The sequence below is a fragment of the Apodemus sylvaticus genome, chromosome 2 (assembly GCF_947179515.1).
Source record: "Apodemus sylvaticus chromosome 2, mApoSyl1.1, whole genome shotgun sequence".
In the NCBI taxonomy this organism is placed as follows: Eukaryota; Metazoa; Chordata; class Mammalia; order Rodentia; family Muridae; genus Apodemus; species Apodemus sylvaticus.
The window spans coordinates 160033625-160061154 of record NC_067473.1 but is presented as its reverse complement, the minus strand read 5'-3'; the positions used below and the strand labels follow the sequence as shown (position 1 = coordinate 160061154).

The window sequence follows — 27530 nt, the reverse complement described above, 5'->3', positions numbered from 1 at the left end:
CCCAGTGCTTGGGAAGCAGAGACAAGCAGATCTCTGTGAATTCTAAGCTTGCCTGCCATCTATAGCCATCTCCAGGGTAGTCAGGGATCCACCTGAGACCTGATCTCAAACAAGCAAACAAAACAAAGAAACCATGTGATAGCAATCTTGTTTATTTAATTCCCTCAGAAGTCTCCCATCTCTATTAGGTTGTCATTTTCACAAATATGGTTTCTGCAGGTTCAGCAGAGTCCCAGGAAACAAAGAACAGCATGAAGATGCAGCTGTGGTCATCTGAGCATGAACTGGGCTCTTGTTCCATTTAGTTGGCTTTCGTGTCAAGGTTTTTCAAACGCCAACCTAACCCATACGTAGAAAAAGGTCATTTCTGTCTTTACATAGAAGAATAACACATTGTCTTACAATCTCCCTAAACCTTCTAGATGGATTTTTTGCCATTTGTAACGTCTTGTAGAATCTTTATCATAGCATAAATTATACAAATATTATAACTGCGTGACAGGATCCCTGTCACATTTCAAACTATTTACTTAACCTGCTTATCCTTAGCCTTATGGATGTTCTTGATAAGCAGACACACACACACACACACACACACACACACACACACACACGTCTTAGCAGTTGTTGGGTCATATTTACAAAAAGTCGATTTATTCCTGAACACAGATACATATTTATAAACATATACATATATGTATATTCATCTGGAAACATGCATGTATATGCATTCTTTTCTTTCCAATACAAGAGGAGTTATCTGTCTCAAGAGGAGCATGACTGTTTTGAATAATGATAAATAAATTCTCACTCACCTCAGTGGATTATAAATGATCATTTTCCTTTTCAGTGTGTCTCTGAATGGTCCCATTTTTATTCCAGAAATAGGAAGATATTTAGACAAAGATGTTAGTCCATCAGCATTAAAATCATGTGAATCATTGGAATTTTCTGGAAGGAAGAAGGTCATTACTGGGAATATATGCCAGCCCTGGCCTCAAGTGTCTGGGAAGCTCTGTAAGCATATAAAAACTGCCCATAATCAGGTAGCCAAAAGTTGTGAGCTAAGAGGGCCGGCACCATTCCTGTTCCTTAAATACACATCTGACATAGCAGCAGCCACAGACTGAAGAACCAAGGCAAATCCCTCTCAGAAGGTTCCCGAGGAGCGAGGACAATGCATACTAGGGCGTTTCTACTGGAACAGAAGTTAAGGCTGGTTCTGGGGACAGCTACGGTATCTCATTAGATGGAATATGGAGACCTTGAACTTTTAAACTTTAAAACCAAATTCAAGGACAGATGTAACAGGGAGTGGGAGTGGATTCTGGAAGGAAAAAACGCAGGTGGGAGGACGCAAAGATACTGCACATGCGCAGTAGCGATAACACTGCTGTGCGCAGCATTCCTGAGACTGTGGAAATGCTCACTTGCTTTAGTTTAGTAACTTTTACAGCGCCTCTGCGTTCTCCATAACATCATGTTGCAGACCAAATTATTTTTAAAAAGAGAAAGAAAAGAAAATTTAAACAGTCATCGTAACAGTCTTTTAGAAAATGGATTTTTGTTTCAGCAAAATGAGGTTCACGTCACAGTATGCTGCTGGGCTGGTGTGCCCCTCTCTGTGATCGGCCTCTTAGGCTAAATAGACTTCCTTGTGGTTGCAATTTATGTTCTCTAAAAATAATTTTCAGCTCATGGTTGCCTTTCTTGACATTTTGGTTGTGAGACATTTATCCTGCCCCTCCTTTTTGATTTCCTATGCACCACAAACTTCCCATTACAGGTCTTTTAGAACTTTTTCAACTATCAATCAAAGTAGGATGCTCAGCCTCGACTGTGGGCACTTGCTTAAATTCCAAGCTTTAAACTTTAATACAGTTCACTGACCCGAGGATTTCAGGAAGTCCAGATCATCGGCTTTCGAATCCATCTCTTGGTACTGAACTTGATGTATCAAGACCTCTCCTCTTGAGGTAACTGATAACAGAATTAGTGATCAGCGGGCACCCATAAAACCCTCTCCCCTTTACCTAAACCTCTCACTAGCAATCTAAACATAACCAGTCGTTATATACGCCATTGTTTCCAACCAGCCTACTTGTATGAGATAGGAAATCTCTGTCACGGTGTAGTGACTCGTTCTCCCCCCAAGGAAACCAACGCTGCTCTGTGACTGACTGAAAGCGCATCCTCTTCCATACACTGCCATTCTAAAGCCTTTTCCTGTTCCACGGGGCTGCTCCCATCAACCCTATGGTCCTACTCCAACCTTTCACGCACGCGCTTGTTCGAAGTGCTTCCGAAAGCACAGCTTGATCCCTTCTCTTCTCTCACACTCTCTCGCTCTCGTAAGGAGCAGGCAGGCTTGGACCCTCAGATACAAGGGTCTCATAACTTGGTCCTTCCTTCTACTCTAGCTTGGCAGGCAGCTTTTGTGTTTGATCCTCACTTCGCTCCACGAGGACAACTGTGTCATCCTTTATAGCTTCCCATACTTGCTCGTGGTCTTTTTCTCTGGAATGTCTCTTGTTCAGTTATCTGAACTCTTTAAATAAAATCTGTCTCAAGAGGTATCTCAGAAGCCCTCCATCCTCATTTTTACTGCAGATAATCTTTCTTCTTGTTACTTTATTTCTCATTCATATCAACAGAGCACTGCACTGCCTTATATTCTCCTAAACCCAAAGTTCCATGAAGCAACAATATTTTATTATTTTATTATCCCCCTTTTCACCTTCAGATCCTAGCACATTGCTTGAGAAAACAATTCAGTTTTACATTAAGGTTATTATGGTTGGAGAAAATTAAATACGGGGAAACCTTTATCTTAAAACATAAATTTTTATATTCATTCTAAACTACCACTTCTGTTAATTAACTATGCCAATTAAATGTATAAAATGCAGATACATTATTGTAGCCAGAGCTTGTCTCCCTGCTCCCCCTGAAGGAAATTTTGCTCCTTATATTCCAAGAAACTCTTCAAACCTCGTATAGGCCCTTGCTTTCTAATCACTTCAAACTTGGGTAATTTGCTTATTTATGTTATAATTGTTCCAAGAACGCCTTTATCCCATGGATATATTAGAGAGATCATCATTGGCTCAGACCTGTAAGCTGTTGACGCTGTCGTCGCTTCAGAGTCCACAGGAGGAAGGCAATGAGAAGGACTGATAGAATGGCTCCACAGACCAAGAGTGCAGTGAGGATGGTGTGACCTAAGCAAGGGGAAATATTTAGAAAGATGATAAAGTCTCAGCTTATCTTTCCCTGGCCCTGAAGTAAAGCTCTAATCCTCAGGGATCCTTCTGTTCCAAAGTCTTCTAAACAAGAGGAATTCTATTTTATTTATTTGTCAATTATTATTATTATTACTATTATATTATTATTATCATTACTATTTTATATTATTATTATTATTATATTCGCCTCACCTCCTGTTCAGTGCCCCCCCAGTCGTACCCACTCACAACCCTTCCCCCTACACCTTCCCTTCTTCTCTGAGCAGGTAGGGGTCCTCCTGGGTATCTCCCCAGCCCCACACAAGAGGGATTCTAAATAGCACAGTCCTGTGCATATAAATTAATCCCACATTTATAGATTTTATGACATACCTGTGCTATGATGTGGTTCTAAAGTCATTTCTGCAGGGAAAAAGAGAAAGATATTCAATTCTGGGGGCCATGCATGAAGCAAATGTCAATACCTTCACTGCTGCTTAAGCAACCAACCTCACTTTCCCTCCTAAGGCTTGCATCTCCAAGTATCTCTTCTGCACACATATGCCTGTTTCCCATGATAGCCACTGTGTAACAGTAACTGTTTTTTCACCATTCCTTTAGATCAGTGGTTTTCAATCTGGGGGGTCACACACATATCAGATATCCTGCATATACAGTAGCAAACCACAGCTATGAAGCAGCAACAAAGCCATTCTATGGTTGGGGGGAGGGCAGTTGCCACAACACAAGGAACTGCATTGAAGGGTTGCCGCATTAGGAAGGTTGGGAACCACTGCTTTAGATAGAAACATCACAACCGTCCTCTCACCAGACCCCCCTTGATGCCAGATCAACCATTCATATGTCACACTTTCAAGCCTGGCTCGTCTTTGCCACCAACGCTCAATCCAGTTTGTTGACACTCACTTGGGAGGCACTGCACGGAGGCGTCTTCTTTGTGCCCACAGTCGCTGTGACTCCATGGTCTGGCAGGACAATCCCACAGGGAAGACTCGTTTCCTATACACTTCATTTCATTGAGCCATATGGGCCCAGTTCCTGGACCAAAGGCTGCTTCTTTTAGCGCCTTCACAGCTGGGCCACAGCCCAGCTCCTTACAGGCAACCTGAGCATCCTTAAGGTCCCAGGAGTCATCGCACACTGTTCCCCAGGAACCTCTGTGCCAGATCTCCACACGTCCAGAACAGTCGGTGTGTCCTTCCTGTAGTCTTATTTTGTCTGAAACAAACGCACACACACACATACACAAACAAACAAACAAACAAACAAACAGAGACACATGACTTATGCTTGAGGAGCTGAAAGCTTCTGAAAGGCTATAAAACAGGGATATTTGAATGCTTTAAAAACTATTTAATGTGCACTGGTCAAAATGCAGAGAGTAACAGCTGTAAATGAGACATCTATATTACACTCCTCTCTTCCAAGGCTTGGGGACCATCTTGGGAGGAGAGATGGAAAGATTGCAAAACCTAGAGGTTGAGAGGGATGGAGGCAAAGCAGTCTTTTCTGGACAGGGCAGGACCACTGCATCCATAGCAGCTGTGGCTACCTGGAGAAAATCAAGGCAGTCAACATTGCAGCATGGAGCAGGGAGCGGTGATGTGCCCACTCTGACTGAGGAAGTATTGGCAGCTGACAGCTCTTGGAGGCTGGCGAGTCAGCTTTCTTTGGGGGGGTTGATCCCTGTTGACATTGTTTCAGTAGATGGACCCATGCCGTTGAGTGTATGGGCAGCAGACTGGACTCATTGGGTTGTAAAGAAAAAGAATAAAGAAGACATGAAGATAGAAGGGGACTTACAGAGCTGGATCGGAGAGGAGTTGGAGGAGTGGAAGCGATGAATATAATCCAAATATACTGCATGCATGTACGAAACTCTCCAAGAATTAATAAAATATATGAAAACTAATGCAGGGTTTAAAAATCACACTGCTCATAAAACCCCTCTTTTATAAATGTATATGGCTTTTCATCAGACAGGATAAATTTCATCAAACACTTGACAAATGGGACCTCATGAAACAGAAACTTCTGTACAATAAAGTACACCATTATGATGGTGAAAATGGAGCCTACAGCATAGGAAACAATCTTTACCTGCTATAAACCCGACAATGGGCTAGTATCTAGGATACACAAAGAACTCAGAAAATTAATGTCAACAAAACAGATGACCCAATTAGAAAACAGGGCAAGGGGTGAAACAAAGAACGCTCAAAAGACGGAACTCAAATAGCTGAGAAATATTTTGAAAAGACTTAATATCCCAAGTCATTAGGGAAAAGCAAATAAAAACTACAAAGAGGAACACTCCTCCACTGCTGGTGGGGTTGCAAATTGGTTCAACCACTCTGGAAATCAGTCTGGTGGTTCCTCCGAAAACTGGGCACCTCACTTCCAGAAGATCCTGCTATACCACTCCTGGGCATATACCCAGAGGATTCCCCACCATGTAATAAGGATACATGCTCTACTATGTTCATAGCAGCCCTATTTATAATTGCCAGATGCTGGAAAGAACCCAGGTATCCCTCAACAGAAGAGTGGATGCAAAAAATGTGGTATATCTACACAATGGAGTACTATTCAGCCATTAGAAACAATGAATTCATGAAATTCTTAGGCAAATGGATGGAGCTAGAAAACATCATACTAAGTGAGGTAACCCAGACTCAAAAGGTGAATCATGGTATGCACTCACTAATAAGTGGATATTAACCTAGAAAACTGGAATACCCCAAACATAATCCATACATCAAATGAGGTACAAGAAGAAAGGAGGAGTGGCCCCTTGTTCTGGAAAGACTCAGTGAAGAAGTATAGGGCAAAACCAGAACGGGGAAGTGTGAAGGGGTGGGTGGGAGGACAGGGGGAGAGAAGGGGGCTTATGGGACTTTCGGGGAGTGGGGGGCTAGAAAAGGGGAAATCATTTGAAATGTAAATAAAAAATATATCAAATAAAAAAAAAAGATTTCATCTTACTCCAGTCAGAACAGCTAAAATAAAAAAATAAATAAAGCCCATGACATCAGATGCTGGTGTGGGCTTAGGGAAAGGGGAGCATTTTTTCACTGCTGGTAGCAGAGCGAACTGGTACAGACACTATGAAAATCAATGTGGACATTCCTCAACAGGCTAGAAATCAATCTACCAGATGATATAGCCATACCACTTTTGGGCATATGCCCAAAGGCCTCCTATGTCTTATAAAGATAATTGGTCATCCATGGTCGTAGCTACTCTAGTCCCAGTAACCAGGAAATAGAACCAACCTATATGTCCACCACTTGAACAGAAAACGAAAAAGTGGTACATTTACACAATGGAACATTCCTCACCTGTTAAGAAAAATAAAATTATGACCGTTTCACCTGAATAAAAATATCTGGAAACAACATCCATTGTGAGCTAACAACCCATGCAGACAAATGCCACATGCTTTGTCTCGCCCATGGGTGCTAGCCTGAGTCTGTGGGCATGCACATTTCATTTGGGAAACCCATCAAGGTCAGGAAACTAGAATGGGGCCATGAGGAGGGGGGCTATTTCATGGGAGGGGAGATAGAATGCAGGGATATAGAAGAGTGGAAAGGGAAGGGTTAAGGGGGGTGGCAAATGGGAAGGAAAGGTAGGGGGAAGAGTATGAGGAGGGTAACTGCAACTTGTATGCAGAGAATAAGGGATGCCACACTTCTAAGATTTAAATAGGGTGTCTATTTTATACCCCTCCCTCAAGGCTCAGGGATTTCTGCCAAAGCTGGGTTGGAAAGATCATAAGATCCAGACATGGTGGGTGATTACAAGGAGACAGGATATTTTGGACACAACAGGATACTTGCACGTGTGAACTCACTATTTGTGACAGCATGCACCAGACCTGTGTGTAAGCTCTAGCCAGACAACAATCCCAACATGGAGAAGAGAGGTGGGTGAGAATTCTCACCCCAACTGAGGACCTATCGGCAATCCATAGTTTCTGGGAGAGGGATGAAACCCTGGAAGGCCAAGCTGCAAGGTTGAACACACACCCTTGACTATTTGGGCAGCACAAACTGGACTTGACGAGCTATAAAAATAGAAGAGGAAACAAAGTTGGGTACATAGAGGGGTAGGGGTGGATCTGGTAGGAGCTGAGAGAGAGGGGGGAAGGATATGATCAAAACACACAGCATGAGGTTTTCCAGGAACTTATTAAAGACATTTTAAAAGAATGATAGCATGACTCAGGAAGCTGCCAGTGAATGAAGTTGACAGGATCATGTGGAAAGTTAAATTTCCTCACATGGACAAAAGTAACGTGACAGACATATCAGCCTCCTAGCTTAATGAGATGCATAATGATGAAAAGATAGTTCAGGATTGACCATTCTGAGTTTTGCCTTATATCAGTGTAGCAAGGTTAAATACTTGGAAGAAATGTAAAAGGAAAGTAGGCCTTTTAATGATCCATTAGTTTTCTTAGAGGAATCAATCAAACAGAACTTTCAGGTACATGAATGCAAAGATATGGAATAATGATTACTGATTTGATATGTGCATATATGCATATAACAATTACATAAAACCAACTATTCCAATTCTAAGTATTATCTGGAAATTATCCTTCTCTGTCTAATTAGACCTAACAAACCAAGCCAGGGTTTGAACAGGGAAATAAAATCACATGTTTTCTCAGAAAGTGGTGTAAGAAGGAACGAAACTGAAGCCTTTTTTTGAATAAAACTTCCATATTGAGTAAGGGTCAAATAAAGTTTAAGTTCCCAAAGCCTTCCTGTATAACTGACACCCTGCTTGGCAGAAGAGACATGTACGTGGGTAACTGACATCATGATTGACAGGTTGAGACCTGAATGCCACGGTTAAATTGTCCAAACAATGGGAACCATATAAGTGTACCACAAAGACATTCCTAAGGAAGTCCCCTATCCCTAAATTCTTGTTGGTGAGATAACTTGGCACAGATCTTTGTGGTTTAGGAGCTTAAAAACGTTGTAACATTTTGGCCAAACACCAACCAGAAGTAAGCTTATATATGTATTCTAGTTTCCGGTGTGAACCTGTCTGGGACCCAAGAAAGGCAAAAGTGGACATAGAGTCAGAAATGGACCTAAGACATCCTGCCCCACACTGGTTACCGTTGGCTAACACTTGGTTCTGGGCATGCTGGATTGTCCATGTCTGTCAGTTTGTGTCTGCCGTTTCATTTAACTTGATTGTTGCTCTGTTTCGTATTCGGAAAAAATGGGCCATGCTTCATCTGCTGACTATTCACCCCTTAACTTAGACTTAACCCGTCTCAAGGATTTGCAGAAAAAGAGGCTGAATTGGGACAACAAAAACTGATTAAACTGATACTGCTCTTGGTGCCCCGCACGGCAGCTAGGAGCTGAGCGCTGCAGGCACAGTCCCTCCTCCTTCCCCTGGATCAAGCTGACAGCGAAGCTGAGGGTGGCTGTGTGGGGGTGGTTGGCATCGGTACAGATTGCTCTTAAAGCAGTACCAGCAGCTCCTCAGCTTTCTCCGGTCAGGAAGCCGGTGCCTCCTCCCGCTACAGAACCACTGTGCCCATGAGAACTGGAGTCAGCAGGTAGCAAGGTGCTCCTTTCTTGAAATTACAGCTGGAGGAAGTAAGAAAAGCGTTGTCTGTTTTAAATGTATAATGCATGTGGCCACTATCTGCTTGCTCTTAAAGGTATGAGATTACTGTGTTTTGTATATTGGCTATACTTATTGGGTATGGTTAAAAATCCGTAACATTTGTAACAATAAGTTAATTGAAAACTCTTAACTAAGGGTGGGAGCCGTTCTGGGCAAGAAGCAACCAAGGGGATCGGTATCCAACGATGCTTTTAAATTGATAAGATTTTTTTTTTATAATTTCTACCCTGTTTTAAAACTAGCTTTTTTTTTAAAAAATAAATAAGTATTAAAAATAGCACCTCCATGTGTTCATATACAAGAGCACAGCTAAACTTGTTAACATAAAAGGAAGCCACTTTTTGATTTTTTGTATTGATTTTTGGAAACAATAAATAGTTCATACTGTGAAAACTTGGCTTTGCCTTATAAAATTATGGTTCTCTCTGTCTTCACTCTTTACTAAAGGTGATTTATTTTGATATTGCAAAAACAGACAATTGAGAGATTTTAAGCTTTCTTTAAAGAAAGCTTTACAGAGAATTAAAAAAAACCCTGACATTTTAAACCAGTTTTTAAAATGTTTTCATTTATAAAGCTATGGAAAATTTTAAAGTTTATAAGGTATTTTATTGTAATGTCACTATTAAACTATGATCTTGATGAGTAGATAAATAAAAGACTAAAAATTAGGGCCACAGCTAAACACCAGAGACTGAAAACCAGTCAGTGTTGGGGGTGGGGGATAACATGGAAATTTCCTATTGAAAATGGCTACTCACTGTCACAGGTGATCCAGGACTCCTGAGAGGGGCTGGCCTGTCTCTGTTTCCAAGGTGATGAGGGGCACTGCCACAAAGTGTCGACTCCTTTTGGACACTGCACACTATCTACCCACATGGGCCTGGATGGTGTCTTGTCTGAAGACATAGGTTGTACAGTCCCGTTGTCTGCACAGCCCAGCTGACGGCACACCACTCCCACAGTGGTAGGCGACATATTGCTGATGCCAATACTGCCCCATGTACCATTGTAAAACACTTCCAGGTGGCCTGTACATGACTCTCCGTGGGCTTCACTGGTCAGCCTCAGAGACATGAATTCTGGGGGAAAAGAAGAACAACTTCTCTGAAGAAAACATTCCTTTTTCTCTAACTTAGAAATGGTTATAACAGATTCAATGTGTCAACTTCTAGAAACTTGTTAGTAACCTTTGAACAGACCAATAGGTCTTGGTAAAATGTAGTATTAGTTTTTTACATACCTGGCTTTCTAATGACTATCACTACTTGAAGATGTTTATGTGATTCAATCAAAACCTCTGAACTCCTTTCAGTGATGTAATTCTCCCTAAATTAATTTTAACTCAAGGAGTCTTATTCCATTCTTGTTTGGTTTTAATTAACATGTAAACTATGTATTTCAGGAATATGGCAGTGAAGTCTCCATTCTATGATGAAGTCAGGTCTTAGGTGGATGTATCCTTTCAGTGTTGATTTGGGTTTTGGAGAAATACCTTCGATACTTAACACTTAATGAGACACAGGTGCTAAAACCAATGTTTTGGGTACATTTAAAAGGAAATATTTCCTTTTTTGACACACCACTTTGCCACAGATGTCTTTAGCAGATTTAGATCATTAAATAGGGATCAGTTGCTTCTGGTATAGGATTGCTCCATTTCACTACTCTAGTGAGTCATACTAGTTTTTCCTAACACACTGCAACTGGGGGGGGGATTTTACTGGTTTATGAATGTCTCTGAAACTTGCTGTGTGCACAAAGCAGGGGTAAAGCTCTTTTGGCAAATAGAACTCATTCATCGGCTTTTAAAATTTATTTTAATATGGTAATTATCTCCTTTATAAATGTTATATAGAATTTATTTACTTTTATTCTTCTTAATCTACCGTATCTATATTGTGCCATTGAGTCCAATGTCTTCTTTTCTTTTCTTTTCTTTTTTTTGCAACATGGTAGGAAAAGACTTTATTCCCTGCAATAGGGGGAAAACTTCATATTGTTTTTCATCACCAAGCTGTCCCATTGATAGGTACCATCATTGTTATAATATGGAAATTCCCAAGGAAAAGAAAAAAAATGTTATTAGAAACTTCTAAAAATAATAAAATGTTTAGCAACATTGCAAAATATTTGTTATAGAAAAGTAAACCTTTTACTATGCGCTAAAATGAAACAATTAAAACTAGAAATTCCAACAAAAGCAGTAGCCAAACCACAATACCTTGTGTAACTCTATCTAAAAGTAGAAACCATATGTTGAAAACATTCAAAGCTGATGAAAAATATTAAAGGTCTAAATCAGGGAGTCTATATGTTCATGGATTTAAAGATTCTTTGTAGTGAATATATTGTGTCCAACAACATCCTCTGTAATGAAAACAACATTGACTAAGAATTTAGCAAGAGCTTTGTAGATACAGAGAAGCTGACTCCAAATTGTCTGATATAGAACAATTTTGAAAGAGAAGAACAAATTTTGAGACTCCCATTGTCCATTTTCAAGCATTATTATAAGTCCATATTAATTAAGAGAGTGTTATACAAGGGAAAAATGAATATAAATCAATTATTCAGAATAGAGTGTCCAGCTACAGACCTACAAAGGAATGGTCAATTGGTCTTTGACAACACTGCAAGAGCAATTCCTTGGAAGAAGTAGGGCTTCCAGAATCCAATGTCTTCTTAATCTACTATAATTATCAAGTGTACCATTGAATCCAATATCCGGCTGTACATACATCTATAGAGGCGCTTGAGTGTTAACCATGTTTTGATATCTAGGCTTGTTTCTGTATTTTTCTCTTTACAGCAAGTGTACTAGCCAATACATGAGATTGTACCAACTCGCTGAACAAATGCTTTGGGACTCGCTGACTCTGGAAATGCTTGAGCAGAGTATCAGGAATATTTCAGGCTGATATTCACCCCCTTTTCTCCTTAGTCATTTTACATGCAGTTGTGAGCAGGACTGATGTGCAGAACTTACCTGAGCAGATAACGCCCGCATCTTCCTTGTGCCTGCAGTTATGGCGTCCCCAGCCATGTGAATGGCACTGCCAAATATGAGACTCTTTCCCAAGGCAGTTGATTTCGTCTAGCCAGATAGTGCCTGCTCCTTCCCCGAAGTAAGCAGAACCGGTGGCATTAATGGCCACGCCACAGTCCAGCTGCTTGCACACCACATTGGCATCAGTCATATCCCAGCCGTCATCACAGACGGTGCCCCAGGAGCCCTCGTGGTAGACCTCTACTCTCCCAGCACAGCGACTACCTCCACCTACCAAGCGAAGTTGGCCACTTGCTGGAAAGAGAAATGAAGATAGATAAAGCACATTCCAGAAAGGTCTGAGGTCGTTTTCAGAGGTCGACCACAGATTCTCACCTATGCAGGGAGTGTCGCTCTCCTTTGGAACGGTAGAGCTTGTTGTTTGGACTGGAGATAGCGAACTACACGGCAAGAGTGTCTGGGACTGGTTTCCTGAAAACACCCAAAGTTACAGGAATATTAGATACAAAGGGTGAAGAATAAGGACTGGACGGAGAGTTCTGTCGGTGAGTCGAGGACAATCATAACTTGAGAAAGAAGAAGGAGGATGGAGGGGTGAGGAACGGGGGTGGGGTAGGTGGGCCACCTGCAAGTGAGCAGGTGCTTCGAGAAAACATGGAATCCAGTAAGCCAGCCATTCTCAACCTGTGGGTTGCGACCTCCAGGGAGGAGAACAACACTTCCACAGGAGGTGGAGTATCAGATATCCTGCATATCATGTATTTACATTACGATTCATAACTGTGGCCAAATTACAGTTATGAAGTAGTAATAAGAATAATTTAACGGTTGGAGGGGGTCACCACAACACGAGAAACTATACTGAAGGGTCACAGCATTAGGAAGATTGAGAAGCACTGCAGTAAGCACTAGACAGCACTAAGGCTGATGAAAATTAAGTTTACGTACTCTCTAATAAAGACAAATGAAGGTACTGTTCTAGCACAGGTCTCATGAACCTCCCGGACAGACTGTTTCCACCTGATTCTATAGCATACCGGTGGAGAGGCTCATCCCTGACCCCGCCCTGCATCCTCTCACCTGAGCATATGACAGAGGCCACCTGCCCTTCGGCACACATCGGCGCTCCCAGAGCAGTCATGAGGCAGTCCCCTATATGCTCCTCACTTCCAGTGCAGTGAAACATGTGCCTCTGGATCTGACCAGCTCCTTTCCCAGAATGTGCTCCTCCTGGAGTAGAGAGGGCAACTCCACACTTCAGCTGCTGACATAAGACATGAGCATCTTCTATGTCCCAGTGGGAGCTGCAGAGGGGACCCCAGGCGCCGAGGGTCTTGAGCTCCACTCTTCCCTCACAGGAGGACTTGCCATCTGCCAGACGGATATCTAGGTATCCTGAAAGGAGACCGGGATTTAGAAAAGACATCCGTGACTCCCTCACCCCTCTCTCTTTCATAGCCTAGGAGCAATTTGAAGATATTTTCTTTGTCTTACGTGAGCAGACTATGCTGACATCTCTGCTGTGGCTGCAAGTTTGGTCTAGCGGGGGCGCCACTGAGCACAGTGAAAGATGGGACTCATCCCCATTACACTGGTATTCTTCACCCCAGATATGTCCACTTCCTTCTCCAAAATGTGCTCCCCCTAGGACAGAGACGACTGTTCCACATTGTAATTCCCTGCACACCACACTGGCAGCTTCCAGAGACAAGTCAAAATCACAGACGGAGCCCCACACATCTCCGTTTTTCACTTCCACACGACCGGAGCATGGGATTTCTCCTCCAACCAGTCTGGGTTGCCTGTGGCCTGAAAAAATTAATAATTTCTGTGAGAAGGACAATTTCCACATTTTCACTCATGGTGGGATAGGAGCCAGGGTTCTCTGCAGTTTCACTCTGTACCTTCTGGATTTTCTGTCTAGACTGAGCATAGCAATTTGTCGCTGTAGAATTTTTCATTGACCTGCCCTTCCAAGAAAATTCTAGAGCTTTGTATTTTGAAGAAAAGCAAGAACAGAACTTCTTGTTTCTTCTAGTATTTCACTTGCATTTATTCATAAAACATAGTTTGTTCACAGTCTGGGTTCTTTCAGCCAGCCCAGTACTTGCTGCAGCCTGAAGTCTACAGTGGCATTATCAACATCTGCATATAGGTTTTCAGCATATCTTTGTTTGGAGCATTGAATAAATACCAGACTTTAAAAAGTGGAACCCTTGATATCTATGACTTTCCTGTCCTCTTCCCATTCCTTTCTGACATGGCTTTATCACAATGGTTCATAGACAAACAGGCCTGTGCACGCTCCACTTTGCCAGCCCCACACCATATTCTGTGCCCCATCTGCTCTGTTAGCAGGAAGGGCAGAGCTACATCGGACTCCTAGATCTTGCACCTCCAGGACTGAGAGAGAAAACAAACCTGTATGCCACTTAGTGTAGGTGGGCTTTGAAATGTAAACAAAAGAGATGCCAGATAATAGGAATGGAAACTCAGATTGGGACGTGCTCCTTGTCAGGCTGGGATGTGCTCCTTGTCAGGCCAAGAGGCTTGACCATCAAGACAAGCAGGGCTTCCTTTAATACCAGAAACTACTGAGAATCTTGAAAACACAAACTACTTCAAATTCACTTCTTTAAAGAAACAGAAGTTCATCAGAAGTGGTTGGACCTTCTAGAAAGGAAACATCCTTCACAGATGCCTGCGCAAGCCTTTGATGCCACCGTCACTGTGGTGCAGATGGACAGACAGACAGCCCTTCAGCCCTTGCAGTGTTCATACTCTATGTACCTTCAGATCATGCACCTTTTACTTTACACTTAAATATCTCTGAAAATGTTCCAGATATGACTACTTTCTGCATTAGGAGTATAAATAGAATGTCTCTGCATGATGGAATTTTACCATCATGAGACAAAAAGTGAATTCCTATCTAAATATGAGATGAAGAACCCATGATTTCTAAATGTGGACCAAGTTGAAAGCAAACAATGATATACACAAATAATGAGTGTTTAACTGGAAAGTCTTTAGTTTGAATTGGGTGAGCATAAAATCCCCTTAAGATGTCACTGGCTAGTATGAATACAGTTCTCTTGGACAACCCTTCCCCACATTAATTAATTAATTAATTAACTAACTAACTAATTAATTCACTTTATATTTCACTTACAGTCCTCCTCTCCTCCTAGTCCCCCCATAGCCCCTCCCCTACCTCCTCTCTGAGAAGGGGGAGTAGCCCCTGGGTACCAACTTACTCCAAGTCACTGCAAGACAAGGCACATTCTCTCCCACTGAGGCCAGTCAAGGCAACTCAGTTAGGAGAACAGGATCCACAGACAGGCAACAGAGAAAGGGACAGCCCCCGCATGTTGTTTGGGGATCCACATGAAGACCAAACTGTATATATGCTACATATGTGTGTGTGGGGCTCTAGGACCAACCCATGTATGCTCTTTGGTTAGTGGTTTAACCTTTGGGAGCCCCCAAGGGACCAGGTTAGTTGACTCTGTTGCTCTTCCTGTGGAGTCCTTATTCCCTCTGGGTCCCTCAATCATTCCCCCAACTCTTCTACAAGACTTCCCGATCTCTGTCTAAAGTTTAGCTGTGGGTCTTTGCATCTGTTTCAATCAGCTCCTGGATGGAGCCTCTCAGAGGACAGTTATGCTAGGCTCCTGTCTGCAAGTGTCATCAATAGTGTCAGGGATTGGTTCTTGGCAATGGGATGGGTCTCAGTTTGGGACAGTCATTGGTTGGCCATTCCCTCAGTCTCTGTTCCATCTTTGTTCCTGCACTCCTTATAGGCAGGACACATTTTTGGGTCGAAAGTTTTGTGAGTGGGTTGGCATTGGACTTAATCTTTAAGTCAAGGTGATTTCTGAGATCAGGGCAAACTTGGTTTCTAGGTTTTTCAAGTATTCACATGTAGCCATTTCAAATGAAATAAAATAGAATCAGAGAAAAGCAAAACCAAATCAAATGTGCTTTCTTTTTTTCGGTGAAAATGTGTAATGTGCTTAAAAGCAAATTCTTTATGTATACATTCTTTCTGTTCTCCAATCCTAAAACATTTGAATCTAAGACCAAAATATTTCATCCAAACAGGTTACTTTTGGACTCCATTTTTCCAGCTTTGATTTTGTGAATCTGTTAGCATGCATTCACCTACACCTTTAGATCACTATATGTATGGTCAGAATGCTGGAGTCTGAGCTTTTTTTAAGGGACTTTATTCCCAACAAATATATGGTTTAATTTTTGTATAAGAGCCTATAAATAGAATTTTGTGCACAGATTTGATTCTTTTGATTAACAAGTTAAGTTTTAATCTGCCAAAGTAACTAAATCAAGATTTCTTCTTTTCCTAAAGAACCTGAATGGAGAGCAAGTGTAAGAACAATTAGTTAGGACTTCCTCCTTTTGTTCAGTAACAAAGTATATATGATACGTCATCATTTGAAACATCCAGGGTGTCCTGTTTCTCAGCTGGGTTGATCATAAAATGCAGTCAAAGCAGAAGATAAAATTGGTACTGCACAAAAGAAGTAGCAAGCATGCCAGCAAAGTAACCTTTTAGTCTTTGCTTTCATTTAGCCATAGGTTTCATCTGAGTTGAATGATGGCAGGCAGTACCCATTGGTGTTTGTCAGTGGGCCCTTTGACCTCATCATTGGATAGCATTCTCTTGCCAACTTTGAGAATAGCTGTGATCAGATGCTACTGCTGAGCTTACAAGTGTGCACTGTGGCACCCAGACCATTATGTGTTCTGTCAGTCTGAAGTCAGGTTTTTATGAGTGTGTGACAAGTGCTTTACCTACTGAGCCATCTCTCCAGACCCCTGATACATTGTTAGTTGAAGAATAGTTATTCATGGTCTGTCAATATGTTACATACACACATAATGCAGACACATAAAGATATGTGTCAAGTACATTAATTACAGTTTTCAGAGAAATAGTGCAATCAGATTTATTTTTAAAAATAAACCCCAGGGGATGAAGAGATGACTCCATGGTTAAGAACACCGGCTGCACTTCCAGAGGTCCTGAGTTCAGTTCCCAGCTACTGCATGGTGGCTCACAACCATTTATAATGAGATCTAATGTCTTCTTATCGTGTGCAGGAATACATATAGGCAGAATACTGTAAATATACTAAATACATAAATCTTTTAAAAGTTCAAAGGAAGAGGTTTAAAACAAATCTGAATTCTATCAAGGTGCCTGTATATACTGATTCATAAGGTTGGAACAAGAGCATGAAAAGTAAGGAACTGAAGGGGTTTCCAGGGACAACAATAGGAGGAACAGCAATATGAACCAACCAGTACCCTCAGACTCCCAGGGACTTAAGCAACAGCCAAAGAGTACACATGGTGGGACCCCAGAGGATGGCCTGGTTGGACATCAATGAGAGGAGAGGCTCTTGGTCTTGTGAAGGCTCGATGCACCAGTGTAGGGGAATGCCAGGGCAGGGAAGCAGGAGTAGGTGGGTTTGTGAGCACGGGGAAGGGGGACAGGATAGAGTTTTCAGAGGGGAAACATGGAAAGGGGATGACATTTGAAATGTAAATAAAGAAAATATCTAATATTAAAAAAAGTAAACCCTGAACACAGTATCTATAGTACCCTTGGAATTAAGTTGCTTCATAACAAATGGATTGAAAGTATCACCTGAGCAGGTAACTTGGGCTTCTTCGAAATGATCACAGGAGAGGCCGCCCCACTGCCAGTTTTTGCATTGCCAAAGAGAAGTTTCATTTCCAACACAAGATCCAGGAAAGAGCCACATATTTGTTGCCTCGGTTTTGGTTTTAGAGTAGATCGTAGCCTGTGTTTGAAGTGCAGATCCACATCCAAGCTGTCTGCAAACCACATCCGCGTCTGGCAGTGTCCAGCCTCGGCTACACATCTTCCCAGTCAGCTTCTGAATCTCCACCTCCACAATCCCAGCACAGCGGCTGCCTCCACCTACAAGTCTAAGCTCCAGATCTGCTCCATCTGCAGAGGAAACATAAACAGAGGGAACCTGGGCAGGGTAGCTCCCGAAAGACTTTCTACTCTTCTTCTTTGCAGACATGGAGACACTGGATCCTATGATCTACCCAGTGCCTATTTTTCACTTGTTTCTTGATAATACTGTGGCTTGAACCCAGTCCCTTTTATATGCCAAATACCACTTTGTAATTTTGTTTAAAATCTTACTGATATGGGCCTCGGTAAGTTGCCCAGAATGTATTTGAATTAGCTACCCTCCGCCCTAGCTCTCTCCTTAGGAGCTTGGATTATAGACCTATGCCACCATATTTCATTTTGGCTTGCCTATTTACAGAGGCCTTAGTAAACAAATGATGACTGTGAGTTCCAGATAGAAATGGTACATAGTTCTTAAGGACTAAAAATATTAATTACTCAGCCCCTTCCCCCAACCAACACTTTAGTCCTCAGATACTAATTACTCAGCCCCTTCCCCCAACCAACACTTTAGTCCTCAGATACTAACTCTTCGAGCTACATATAGATTTAGAATTTAAGGTGTGATTCCAAGTTGTACACCTAATAATACAGAAAAAGGAGTGAGATAACCCACCTATGAAGTGTGTCTGATCATTCCCAGCTGGGAAGGAATTCCCACCAATGAGCGAATTATTTCCACAACTCACACTAGTCCTACCTCTTTGACTTGCTTTTTGTTCTAACTTACTTACCAGAACATGTCACGCCAGCATCTTCTTTGTGATTACAATAATGCTTTCCCCACTCTTGGTGTTTACAGTCCCAAAGAGCTTTCTCATGTCCTTCACAGTTAATGTTGTCAAGCCAAATCGGTCCAGATCCCTCACTGGCATTAACTCGACCAATGGCAGTGATGGCCGTTGGGCATCCCAGCTGCTTACACACCACAGAAGCATCTCGGCGGTCCCAGTTATCATCACACACGGTCCCCCACTCTTCTTGGAATCTCACTTCCAATCTTCCTGAACATCTGGACACTCCATCCACCAGTCTTAGGCTCAGTTCTGCTCCCTCTGTAACAGCAACAAATAACAAGTTGGCAAAAGGGAAATAAGAATGGGGTGTTTGAAAACGAGACCTAGTGGAGTTAAAGAAGAGGAGGAGGGATTGTTAGAGGCAGCCATTCTTTAGTTCTATTGTGAGTTATTAAAGACAGTAGGTGTGCAAGGACTTTTTAGCATGCAGTTCTTAATTTGGGAAGTGTCTCAGGGATTTGTCCAGAGTCAGTTTTGCACCTGTTTGGTTGCCACAACTGGTGCTAGAACTGCTTACTCTGTTCTTAAAGCACATATGCCCGTGTTTAGGTTTTTCATTTCTTACTCCAGTTTGGTAAATGTCCACCATTTGTTTTCATTGTTAATAACATGATCTTTCTACATCATGCAGCTTGTGTGGTGTACCTGGATCTTCTGTGGGTACCTGTTGTTGTTTTGAGTGAGAATGTTCCCTCATGGGCTCAGGTGTTGGAACACTTGGTCCCTGGTTGGTGGCACTGTTTGGAGAGGTTTAGGAGGTGTGGCCTTTCTGGAGGATGTGTGCCCCTGGGGGAAGGTTTTAATAGCATTGGACCATTCCTGGTCATTACTCTGATTCACTCTTGCATTGTAAGGTGTGGGTGCCCAGCTTGTTACTCCACTCACCAGGTCTGCCTGTTCCCCATCATGCTTCCCCACTGTGATGGTGACAGACACCTAGCTATTCCTCTAGACCCTTAAGCCTCAATACATGATTACTTGTATAAGTTGTCATGATCATGGTGTATCAACAGAATACTCTCTTAATTTAAAGGAAGAGCAGAAGGAGAAGGAGCTGCCTAATCCACTCCTCTCACCAGCTACAATCAACACACTCTACAAAAACCTTCCTTGGTTCTGAAGAGTATCCTATGATAAACACAAGTCTACATCCTGGGACACTGTGGGACAATGCTAAACTCACTGAAGCAGTACTTGCTCATGGATAGCCTGAGCCCCTGTAGAGTGCTGACATATTGGCACTTTTGCTTCTATTATTTAGTTCTATGGATTTGAGCTGATGGTTTGGGAAGGAGTAGGTCAATGTGGCTAAAATGGAGGGTGATAGAGGATGATGAAGACAGTGGGTTATTTTTAAACAACCTCAGAAAGGCAAATAGCAAATGTCATTTCAGTGGAGGTTCAGAGACTTTTACTAGACATATAAATTATATGTTTGTGATATTTCTATATTTGCATCTCTGTCTACCCATCATACATTATCTATCTATCTATCTATCTATCTATCTATCTATCTACCTACTTATCTATCATGTATGTATGTATGTATGTATGCATGTATGTATGTATGTATGTATCATCTATCTACTTACCTATAATCTATGTATCTATCTATATATCTATTTGTGTTTGTATGTATGTATGTATGTTTGTATCTATAATCTACTTACCTATCATGTATGTATGTATGTATGTATGTATGTATGTATGTATCTATCCATCCTATCATCTATCTGCCTGTCTACCTGTTATCTATCTATCTATCTATCTATCTATCTATCTATCTATCTATCTACCTATCTATCATCTATATCATCTTTCTGATTATTTAGAAGTGACTTGAAAGTAGAAATAAAACAGTCTAAAAGAAACAGAGACTACTAACAGGAGAGAGAAAGACAAGGAAAGGATAAGAGATTACAAGGTGGAAATGTGCTCAACATATAATATTCACATGTACAAAAGCTTTAAACTACTTGCTACTGACTCCTTTACCCCCTGTCCCTCCTCTTCTCATCCCTCCACTCAGTCCTCTCCTGCCCCCCCTTAGCCCCATCTTCAACCCCCATCAAGCTTTTCCTAAAGATTCTCCTTAATGTGGAAGTAAATGTCATTACTTTTAATTTTTCCTATAGTTACTTTAGTTTTTTTATTTTAAAAGTTTTACATGTATATGTGTGTGCCTGAGCAAATATATATGCAGTGTGTGTGTGTGTGTGTGTGTGTGTGCGCGCGTGCGCGTGCGCACGCGCACATGCCCTTGGTGATCAGGGAAGGGATCAGATTTTGTGGAAATGGAGTTACAGGTAGTTGTGGATCACAGGCGACTGCTGAGAAACAAATACCAGTCTTCTGCAAGAGCTTTAAGGACTATCAATTAATGAGCCACCATGCCAGCACCTCTCTGGCCCCCTATGACTGTTTCAATCTTCTGATTTCAGTTAGCAAACCCACAGATATTAGAGCTGGGACCTCCAGATAAGACAACAGTGAAGTGACAGAGGCTGAATTTATTATGTTCTCAAGGACTTGGGCTTACACTTCTGGTACCTTTTCATTTTGTTTGTCACAGAGAGCAGAAAGCCTGGAGCTGTCCTTACCTAAGCAAATCACACCAACGTCCTCAGCATGGTCGCAGTTATGCTTCCCCCATCCCCGGTGTTTGCATTCCCAGAGAGCTGACTCATTTCCATTGCATGCCAGATCGTCAAGCCAGATTGGTCCAGAACCAGCTCCCAATTTAGCTGAGCCGGAGAAACTAATGGCACTTCCACATCCGAGTTGTTTACAAATCACAGAAACATGATCCTTGCTGAAGTTGTCGTCACACACTGTCCCCCACTTTCCCTGGAACTTGACTTCTACTCTTCCTAAGCACCGGCCGTGCCCATTGTTCACCAGTCTCATCTCCAAATCAGATCCATCTAGAGAGGAGACCAAGGTTAGGAACGGAAATTCATCCATAAGCAGCTAATCATTTAGAGTTTCCTGAATACATGGAATTTGATGCTTGGAATTTAAAAATTAGTGTTTGGCTTTTAGCTATGGCCCATCTCCACATACCAGAGAATTTTAACATGTTGACACCCAATGAGCAATAAGGATTTCCCTCTACATCTGCTTTCTAAGCAAATTGTATTATGGATCAGAGTACTCTTTATTATAGAAAAGACCAATATGACACATTATTCACTAAAAAAAGCAGAGAAAAGTAAATTGGCCTTTTAATCAAGTTGTCAAAAATAAGAAAATAGTCATTTACCTGATTCCTTATTTTAACCTCTTCATATTAAAAGAGTTCTAAGAATCAGTAATTGATGTTGAATTTGAAATTAGAAAATAAGACAATATTAAAATACCTAAATAAGCACAACAGTCTTCAAAACATTATGTGCTATCAAGTTCTTAAAAATTGTGGTTTTCTTCCCTATGAATTCACTATCATTTTCAGCAAAAGGGGAGTTTTTTATTTTCTTATTTATTTTTTTTTACAGTGAAATGTATTCCTCATGCTGTCAGGAGTAAAATACATGAAGAAAGGAGACTTTGGTTGATATATGGCGACACTGGAGAAGATGAACAAAATTTTAGAAGCACTTTCTTGAACAAGAAACTCCAACCAAAGACCACACCTTAGCAAGGCTTGTTTTCATTATAGGCAATTAGTCATAATACTTGATAATTATAAAAGGTCACAGTCAATGTACATAGAAGTGCATCACATGCTGTATTATTCAATCCTTACAAGTTTCAACAGTATATGCTAGCTTTGTTGTCCACTTCACAGATCAACAGCCCAAAGCTCAATCACTGGACATAGCATTGAGAACCTAGAAAGATGGCCAAGCCAAGACATGAGTGGTGGAGCGGTGTGGGATGTGGCCCAGCATCAGTTTTCTGTTGATTTGTGTGCCAAGAGGTGGATTCTGAAGACTAAGAAGAAGTTAGGGTGAAGGATCTCACAAATACAGACAGCAGATCCCTATAAAACTAGCAATTCCTCGAGTAGCTATCGGCTCTTTTTCTCTTATCAGGTTCTAGTTGGACCTTCAAGTTTATAAGCTTCAAAAAGTACATTTAACTTCATTCTTCATTATGTAAGAAAATAAGAGCACAGGGTACCACACTTCAGCTGTAATTGAATATCAGCCATATTTACAGGAAAGGACTGGAAAGATTTCTTATAGTTTTGAAATTTGTTATAAATGCTTCATTTGACCCCTCATCATAAAGATTAATGATAAAATAAACAAGGAGAAAGAGACAAAGATGGTTTAGTCCACATGATAATAAAAGATGGGTTCTATGAAGAAATTCGTATTTTCAGCATTATTACACACCAGACAGTGTGTAGAGAGCTTGGCATGTGTCTTATTATTGAGTTACCAGAAGCTTAGAAAGATGAAATGATTTACGTGAAGTTTTAGCATCAGTGAATTACTGCGCCAGAATTCAATGGAACATTGAATCCAAGAGACACTGTGAGCTGAAGTAGAAATAGGTGCATGAATTTTGCTTTGATGTAGGTAAGCCTTACCTGAGCAGGTCACTCCAGCATCTTGTTCATGGGTACAGTTATGCTTTCCCCACCCCTCATGTTTGCAGTCCCAAAGAGCTGACTCATTCCCTGTACAAGAAACCTTGTCCATCCAGATGTCACCAGAGCCTGCGCTGGAGTTAGCCCATCCCAGGGCTTTAATAGAAGTTGGGCATCCCAGTTGCCGGCAAACCACAGACACCTCGTTCATGCTCCAGCCATTACTGCACACTGTGCCCCACTTGTCATGGATCTTAAGTTCCACTCTCCCACTGCAGTTGTTTTCACCACCAGTCAGTCTCAGTTCCTTCTTCATTCCTCCTACAGTAACAAGTCAACACAGTAGCAAGTAGCAAGTAACAAGTAACAAGTAACAAGCAACAAGCAACAAGCAACAAGCAACAAGTAACAAGCAACAAGCAACAAGCAACAAGTAACAAGTAACAAGCAACAAGCAACAAGCAACAAGTAACAAGTAATAAGCAATAAGCAATAAGCAACAAGTAATAAGCAACAAGGGACAAGTAACAAGTCAACACAGTAACAAGTAACAATTGCAATAAGCAATAAGTAACATGCAACAAGCAGCAAACAACAAGCAACAAGGACCAAGTAACAGGTAACAAGGAACAGGTAACAAGGAACAAGTTAACACAGCAAATGGTCAGAAAACATCCAGCAAGCATGATCAGTTTTTAGATTACTTATGTATGATATGAGAATGGTATTTTAGGGCATTCACATGGAACTATTAGTACCCCAGGATTCAAGAGGAGCAAACCTGGGAGAGCCAATGGCACAGTATTACCTAGGATTTTAGCTGTATGTGTGGGTATCCTAATCAGTGGCAATTTATAGCATGCAAAATAAGGTGCACAGATTCCTAAAGGATGAACAACGTATGGTCCTTTCTATCAGAAATCAGGTTGGTAGTAATTGTTTGGGGATTGAGAAACTAGTTGAAGGGGATTAAATAACCATTTCATATATTTATGTAAAATTGCATGGAGTTTTATACATTTACACATAGTTTGAAATCTAAAACTAGTCTTTTAAAATCGAAGTCTAGAGAGTTGTTTTCCTATTATCTATAATTATAAAAAACAACATTTCTCTCCCTCCCATTCTCAGACTGCTTCAGCTTTTTTTTTTTGCTATTATTTTGGCTTAACTGAGGAACCTTGTGGGCCTACCAGCCAGGCTTCCTGCAATACATTTTTTTTTAAATGTCACATTTAGGTTTTGCATCTATTGAAGTGTTCCTGGAACTTCCTTTTGTTCAAATAACACTGAACTTTCTTCTCCTATCTTTTCGTCTGCTATACACCACCTTTAGTCTTTATGTAACATGGGGTTGTTTTATATGAGGGAAGACCCAGGCTAATCATTTTGGGTCTGGTTAGAATACAATTAATTGTGTAGTTTTGATATTTGGTTCTTCAGCTTTGCAGAAGATGGGTTTTTAGATGCTATTTACCATAGAGTGGAACTGTGATTTTGTTTGACATTTCATATCCGGGCAGGCTAAGGAAATAAGTAAGTTGGACAAAATACTTACCCGGAGCACTGGTGACAGCAGAGGCACTGAGAAGTGAGCTCACGGCCACAACAAAGAGACCTAGATGGACAAACCTTTTACAACCTGTGAAACAAGGGGCAGGAGTGAAGTTTACTAACAAGAGATTTTGGAGAAGAGAAGGCCCTGAGTCTGGGGTCTGACAAAAACTAAACCAGTACAAGGAAAGACCCTTCCTTCAAAATGGAAGGCAAATGGGAATAGTCCAGATCAAGAATGACAGGGCTGATGGAAGGGCTTCAGAAATACAGCTGCTTATGTGCAGCCCAGGAGTGAGGCTTTGTGAAAACACTGGGCAAGGTGTTTCAAGGCAAATTTTAAAGGCAGGTCTTAAGCCTGTACTCTTGAAAGAGACAGCAACAAAAGTAGTCATCGAACATGTTCTCTGTACACTATAGGACAGGTTTCTGAGCTCTCTGTCCCTCTACCTTCTTGGCATCAATTACACATACCCCCACCTGCATGTCTATCTGGTCCACACAGTTTCCTAACAACTTCATGGAAGAATGGCTGGTATTTCTTATGTCGTGACTGTTCTACCAACAGGACCTGCTAAATAGCACTTTCAATTGTGTGACAAATAGTCTCCTCTACATCCAAAAATACCCAAATGTTAATCTTAGCATCCTCACATACAGTGCCACACAGCTCTGAGCTCTACAGTGACCACAATTCAGCACTCATGTGAAATTGAAGAATGATTTTAGCCAGTCCACGAACGTCATGAAGTAGAATTTTGCACTGAGTTAGTTTTCCAAATTTCCTATTGGAAATCAACTTTTAATCACTATCAATCCCTATACTTTATCTGTCCTAACAACCCTCTTTCATACCCAGGACAGTTCTCCTTACTTCAGAGCCTGACTTGATTTCACCTCAGCAATTTTATAAAATTAATGAAAGCACTGCTTCCTTTCTTTCCGATTTCAGTTTGGGATCTATGGCCGATGAAAAGCACTTCCATAGGACCCAGATGCCTCTTGCTCTTCCTTGCTCTCCTGTGCCAATCACATCCATTCACTGTCAGGACGTCTCTTACCTCAAATAAAGGATAAATATAAATAAGACACATTTACCAGGAGATCCAGCCCCTCCAAGAAGAACCATTCTGTGGCTGCCAATTTCAAAGTTTGATGATTTTGATGGCTCGTGTGTCTCCTGGTACTATTTCGGAGATGTGTCCTCTGTAGAAAGTTGACAATCACGGAGGGAGACAATCATCTCACTCTTAAGACTAGAAAGGCTCCAGAAGGAGGGAGGAGCCAACCTTAAAGGGAGAGTCCTCATTTCCTTTATCCTCCTTCTCCTCCCACTTTGGAACATAGAACAACCAGAGGAAAGTTTAACAGTTTGCATAGGTTTACAAAAACTAGGGAGTGTATTCACTCACATGTTGCTCTTGATTGAATATTTTAATTAATTAGTTGATTACTCTGCCCCTAGAGATGTGGCAGGTGTGGCTGCTGTGTCACACCTATATTAGTTGGTGGCAGAGTGGAGACATGCTATGGCCATGCTCAGTGTTCTGATCTGTGAACATTTGAATGATCAGTAGCCTACCATGCCTTTTATAAAAGAAAGCCTGAGATGACCACCAGTCTGGTACCTTGGAGGCCTGGATGAAGTCTCAGAGTAGGGAGTGAACCAGAGACCATAAGAACCCTACCTGGGACCTTGGGATCAGTGGTGGGGTGGGGATGGAGTGAGCCTAAGACAGCTGACCCCTTACATGGGGCCACTCAGGTGGGCCTGGGCATTATGACCACCAGTCTAGCTCCATGGGGCCTGAACGTGGATCTAGCCTGAGATGACCACTTGTCCATTGCAGCTCAGGCCTAGGGGAAGACCATGCCCGAGATGACCCCTGACCGCTGTCATAATGTATGTGTGGAACATAGCACTCCTGAGACTATTCCTGAAATGAAACCACACACGCAGTGACCCTGAGCACCACTAAGAGGAGCAAGAAGGTGCTGGAGAAATGGCAGAGAAAGAGAAACAGAAGGCTGTGAGTAGCCTGAGAACATACTGGGGTACTGATCTGTGCTACTACCAGGAGCCATGTCTGGACCCATGGCTCTGAAACAGCAAGGTTCTGTTACTATCAAAGGCTAGGTGGACAGAGAACCCTGCTCTGGGCTTGTCTTAGTCAGGGTTTCTATTTCTGCACAAACATCATGACCAAGAAGCAAGTTGGGGAGGAAAGGGTTTATTGAGCTTACACTTCCATGTTGCAGTTCATCACTAAAGGAAGTCAGGACTGGTCAGGAAGTAGGAGCTGATGCAGAGGCCATGGAGGGATGTTTCTTACTGGCTTGCTTCCCCTGGCTTGCTCAGCCTGCTCTCTTATAGAACCCAAGAGCACCAGCCCAAAGGTGGTACCACCCACAAGGGGCCCTCCCCACTTGATCACTAATTGAGAAAATGCCCCACAACTGGATCTCATGGAGGCACTTCCCCAACTGAAACTCCTTTCTCTGTGATAACTCCAGCCTGTGTCAAGTTGACACACGAAACTAGCCAGTACAGGGCTGTTGCCTGGGGCCATGCTGATGTCTGAGGGTGGTGCAGAACTGGCCCCCCCTTCACCTGGGCATTGAGGGAGAGCTGATTCTGGGGCTATAAGAGCAGAAGAGTAGACCCTACCCTTAGTCAGATGCAGTACTAGGGAAAGCAGGACCTGCATCTTGCCTGGCCTGCATAGTAGTGTTGGCCTTGGATTTGGGGATT

The 27530-nt window shown here is 41.8% G+C and overlaps 1 protein-coding gene, 1 long non-coding RNA gene and 1 other non-coding gene across 5 annotated transcripts; 2 read left to right on the top strand and 1 right to left on the bottom strand.

Annotated features, from left to right (window-relative positions):
* Positions 1-136: 136 nt before the first annotated feature.
* On the bottom strand, positions 137-26046 carry Cd163 (CD163 molecule). Of its 3 annotated transcripts, none has more exons than XM_052174803.1 (17): positions 25877-26044; positions 24783-24866; positions 23225-23545; positions 21288-21611; positions 18625-18945; positions 17591-17917; positions 13411-13725; positions 12997-13311; positions 12292-12387; positions 11896-12210; positions 9668-9988; positions 4152-4463; positions 3618-3647; positions 3114-3221; positions 1891-1980; positions 816-951; positions 137-339 (listed from the first exon to the last, which is right to left on the bottom strand). In XM_052174803.1, exons 1-17 carry the CDS (start codon positions 25905-25907, stop codon positions 318-320), a joined length of 3468 nt encoding a protein of 1155 aa, XP_052030763.1. In that variant the 5' UTR covers positions 25908-26044; the 3' UTR covers positions 137-317. The 3 variants fall into 3 exon arrangements, with proteins under 3 accessions (XP_052030763.1, XP_052030765.1, XP_052030766.1); XM_052174805.1 differs by having other exon boundaries at positions 816-857; XM_052174806.1 differs by lacking the exons at positions 137-339; positions 816-951; positions 1891-1980; ... (1 more) ...; positions 3618-3647; positions 4152-4463 and adding an exon at positions 8749-8866 and having other exon boundaries at positions 25877-26046.
* LOC127679173 (uncharacterized) lies at positions 21536-23306 on the top strand. Its single transcript, XR_007976695.1, has 2 exons — positions 21536-21628; positions 22182-23306. It is a non-coding gene; the product is annotated as an uncharacterized LOC127679173 (long non-coding RNA).
* Positions 26047-26232: 186 nt separating the features above from the next.
* On the top strand, positions 26233-26364 carry LOC127679542 (small nucleolar RNA SNORA17). The gene has a single exon (XR_007976841.1). It is a non-coding gene; the product is annotated as a small nucleolar RNA SNORA17 (small nucleolar RNA).
* The last annotated feature ends 1166 nt before the right edge of the window (positions 26365-27530 follow it).

What these genes read in the sequence shown, in the direction of transcription:
- Cd163 (XM_052174803.1), bottom strand. Translation starts at nt 25,907, where the DNA reads ATGGTTCTTCTTGGAGGGGCTGGATCTCCTG. An exon ending in GTCCTGGATCACCTGTGACA is followed by an intron (nt 4,464 to 9,667) that starts GTGAGTAGCCAT and finishes CGTTTGTTTCAG; the next exon opens with ACAAAATAAGACTACAGGAA. An exon ending in ACAGCGTCAACAGCTTACAG is followed by an intron (nt 1,981 to 3,113) that starts GTCTGAGCCAAT and finishes TTCTGTTATCAG; the next exon opens with TTACCTCAAGAGGAGAGGTC.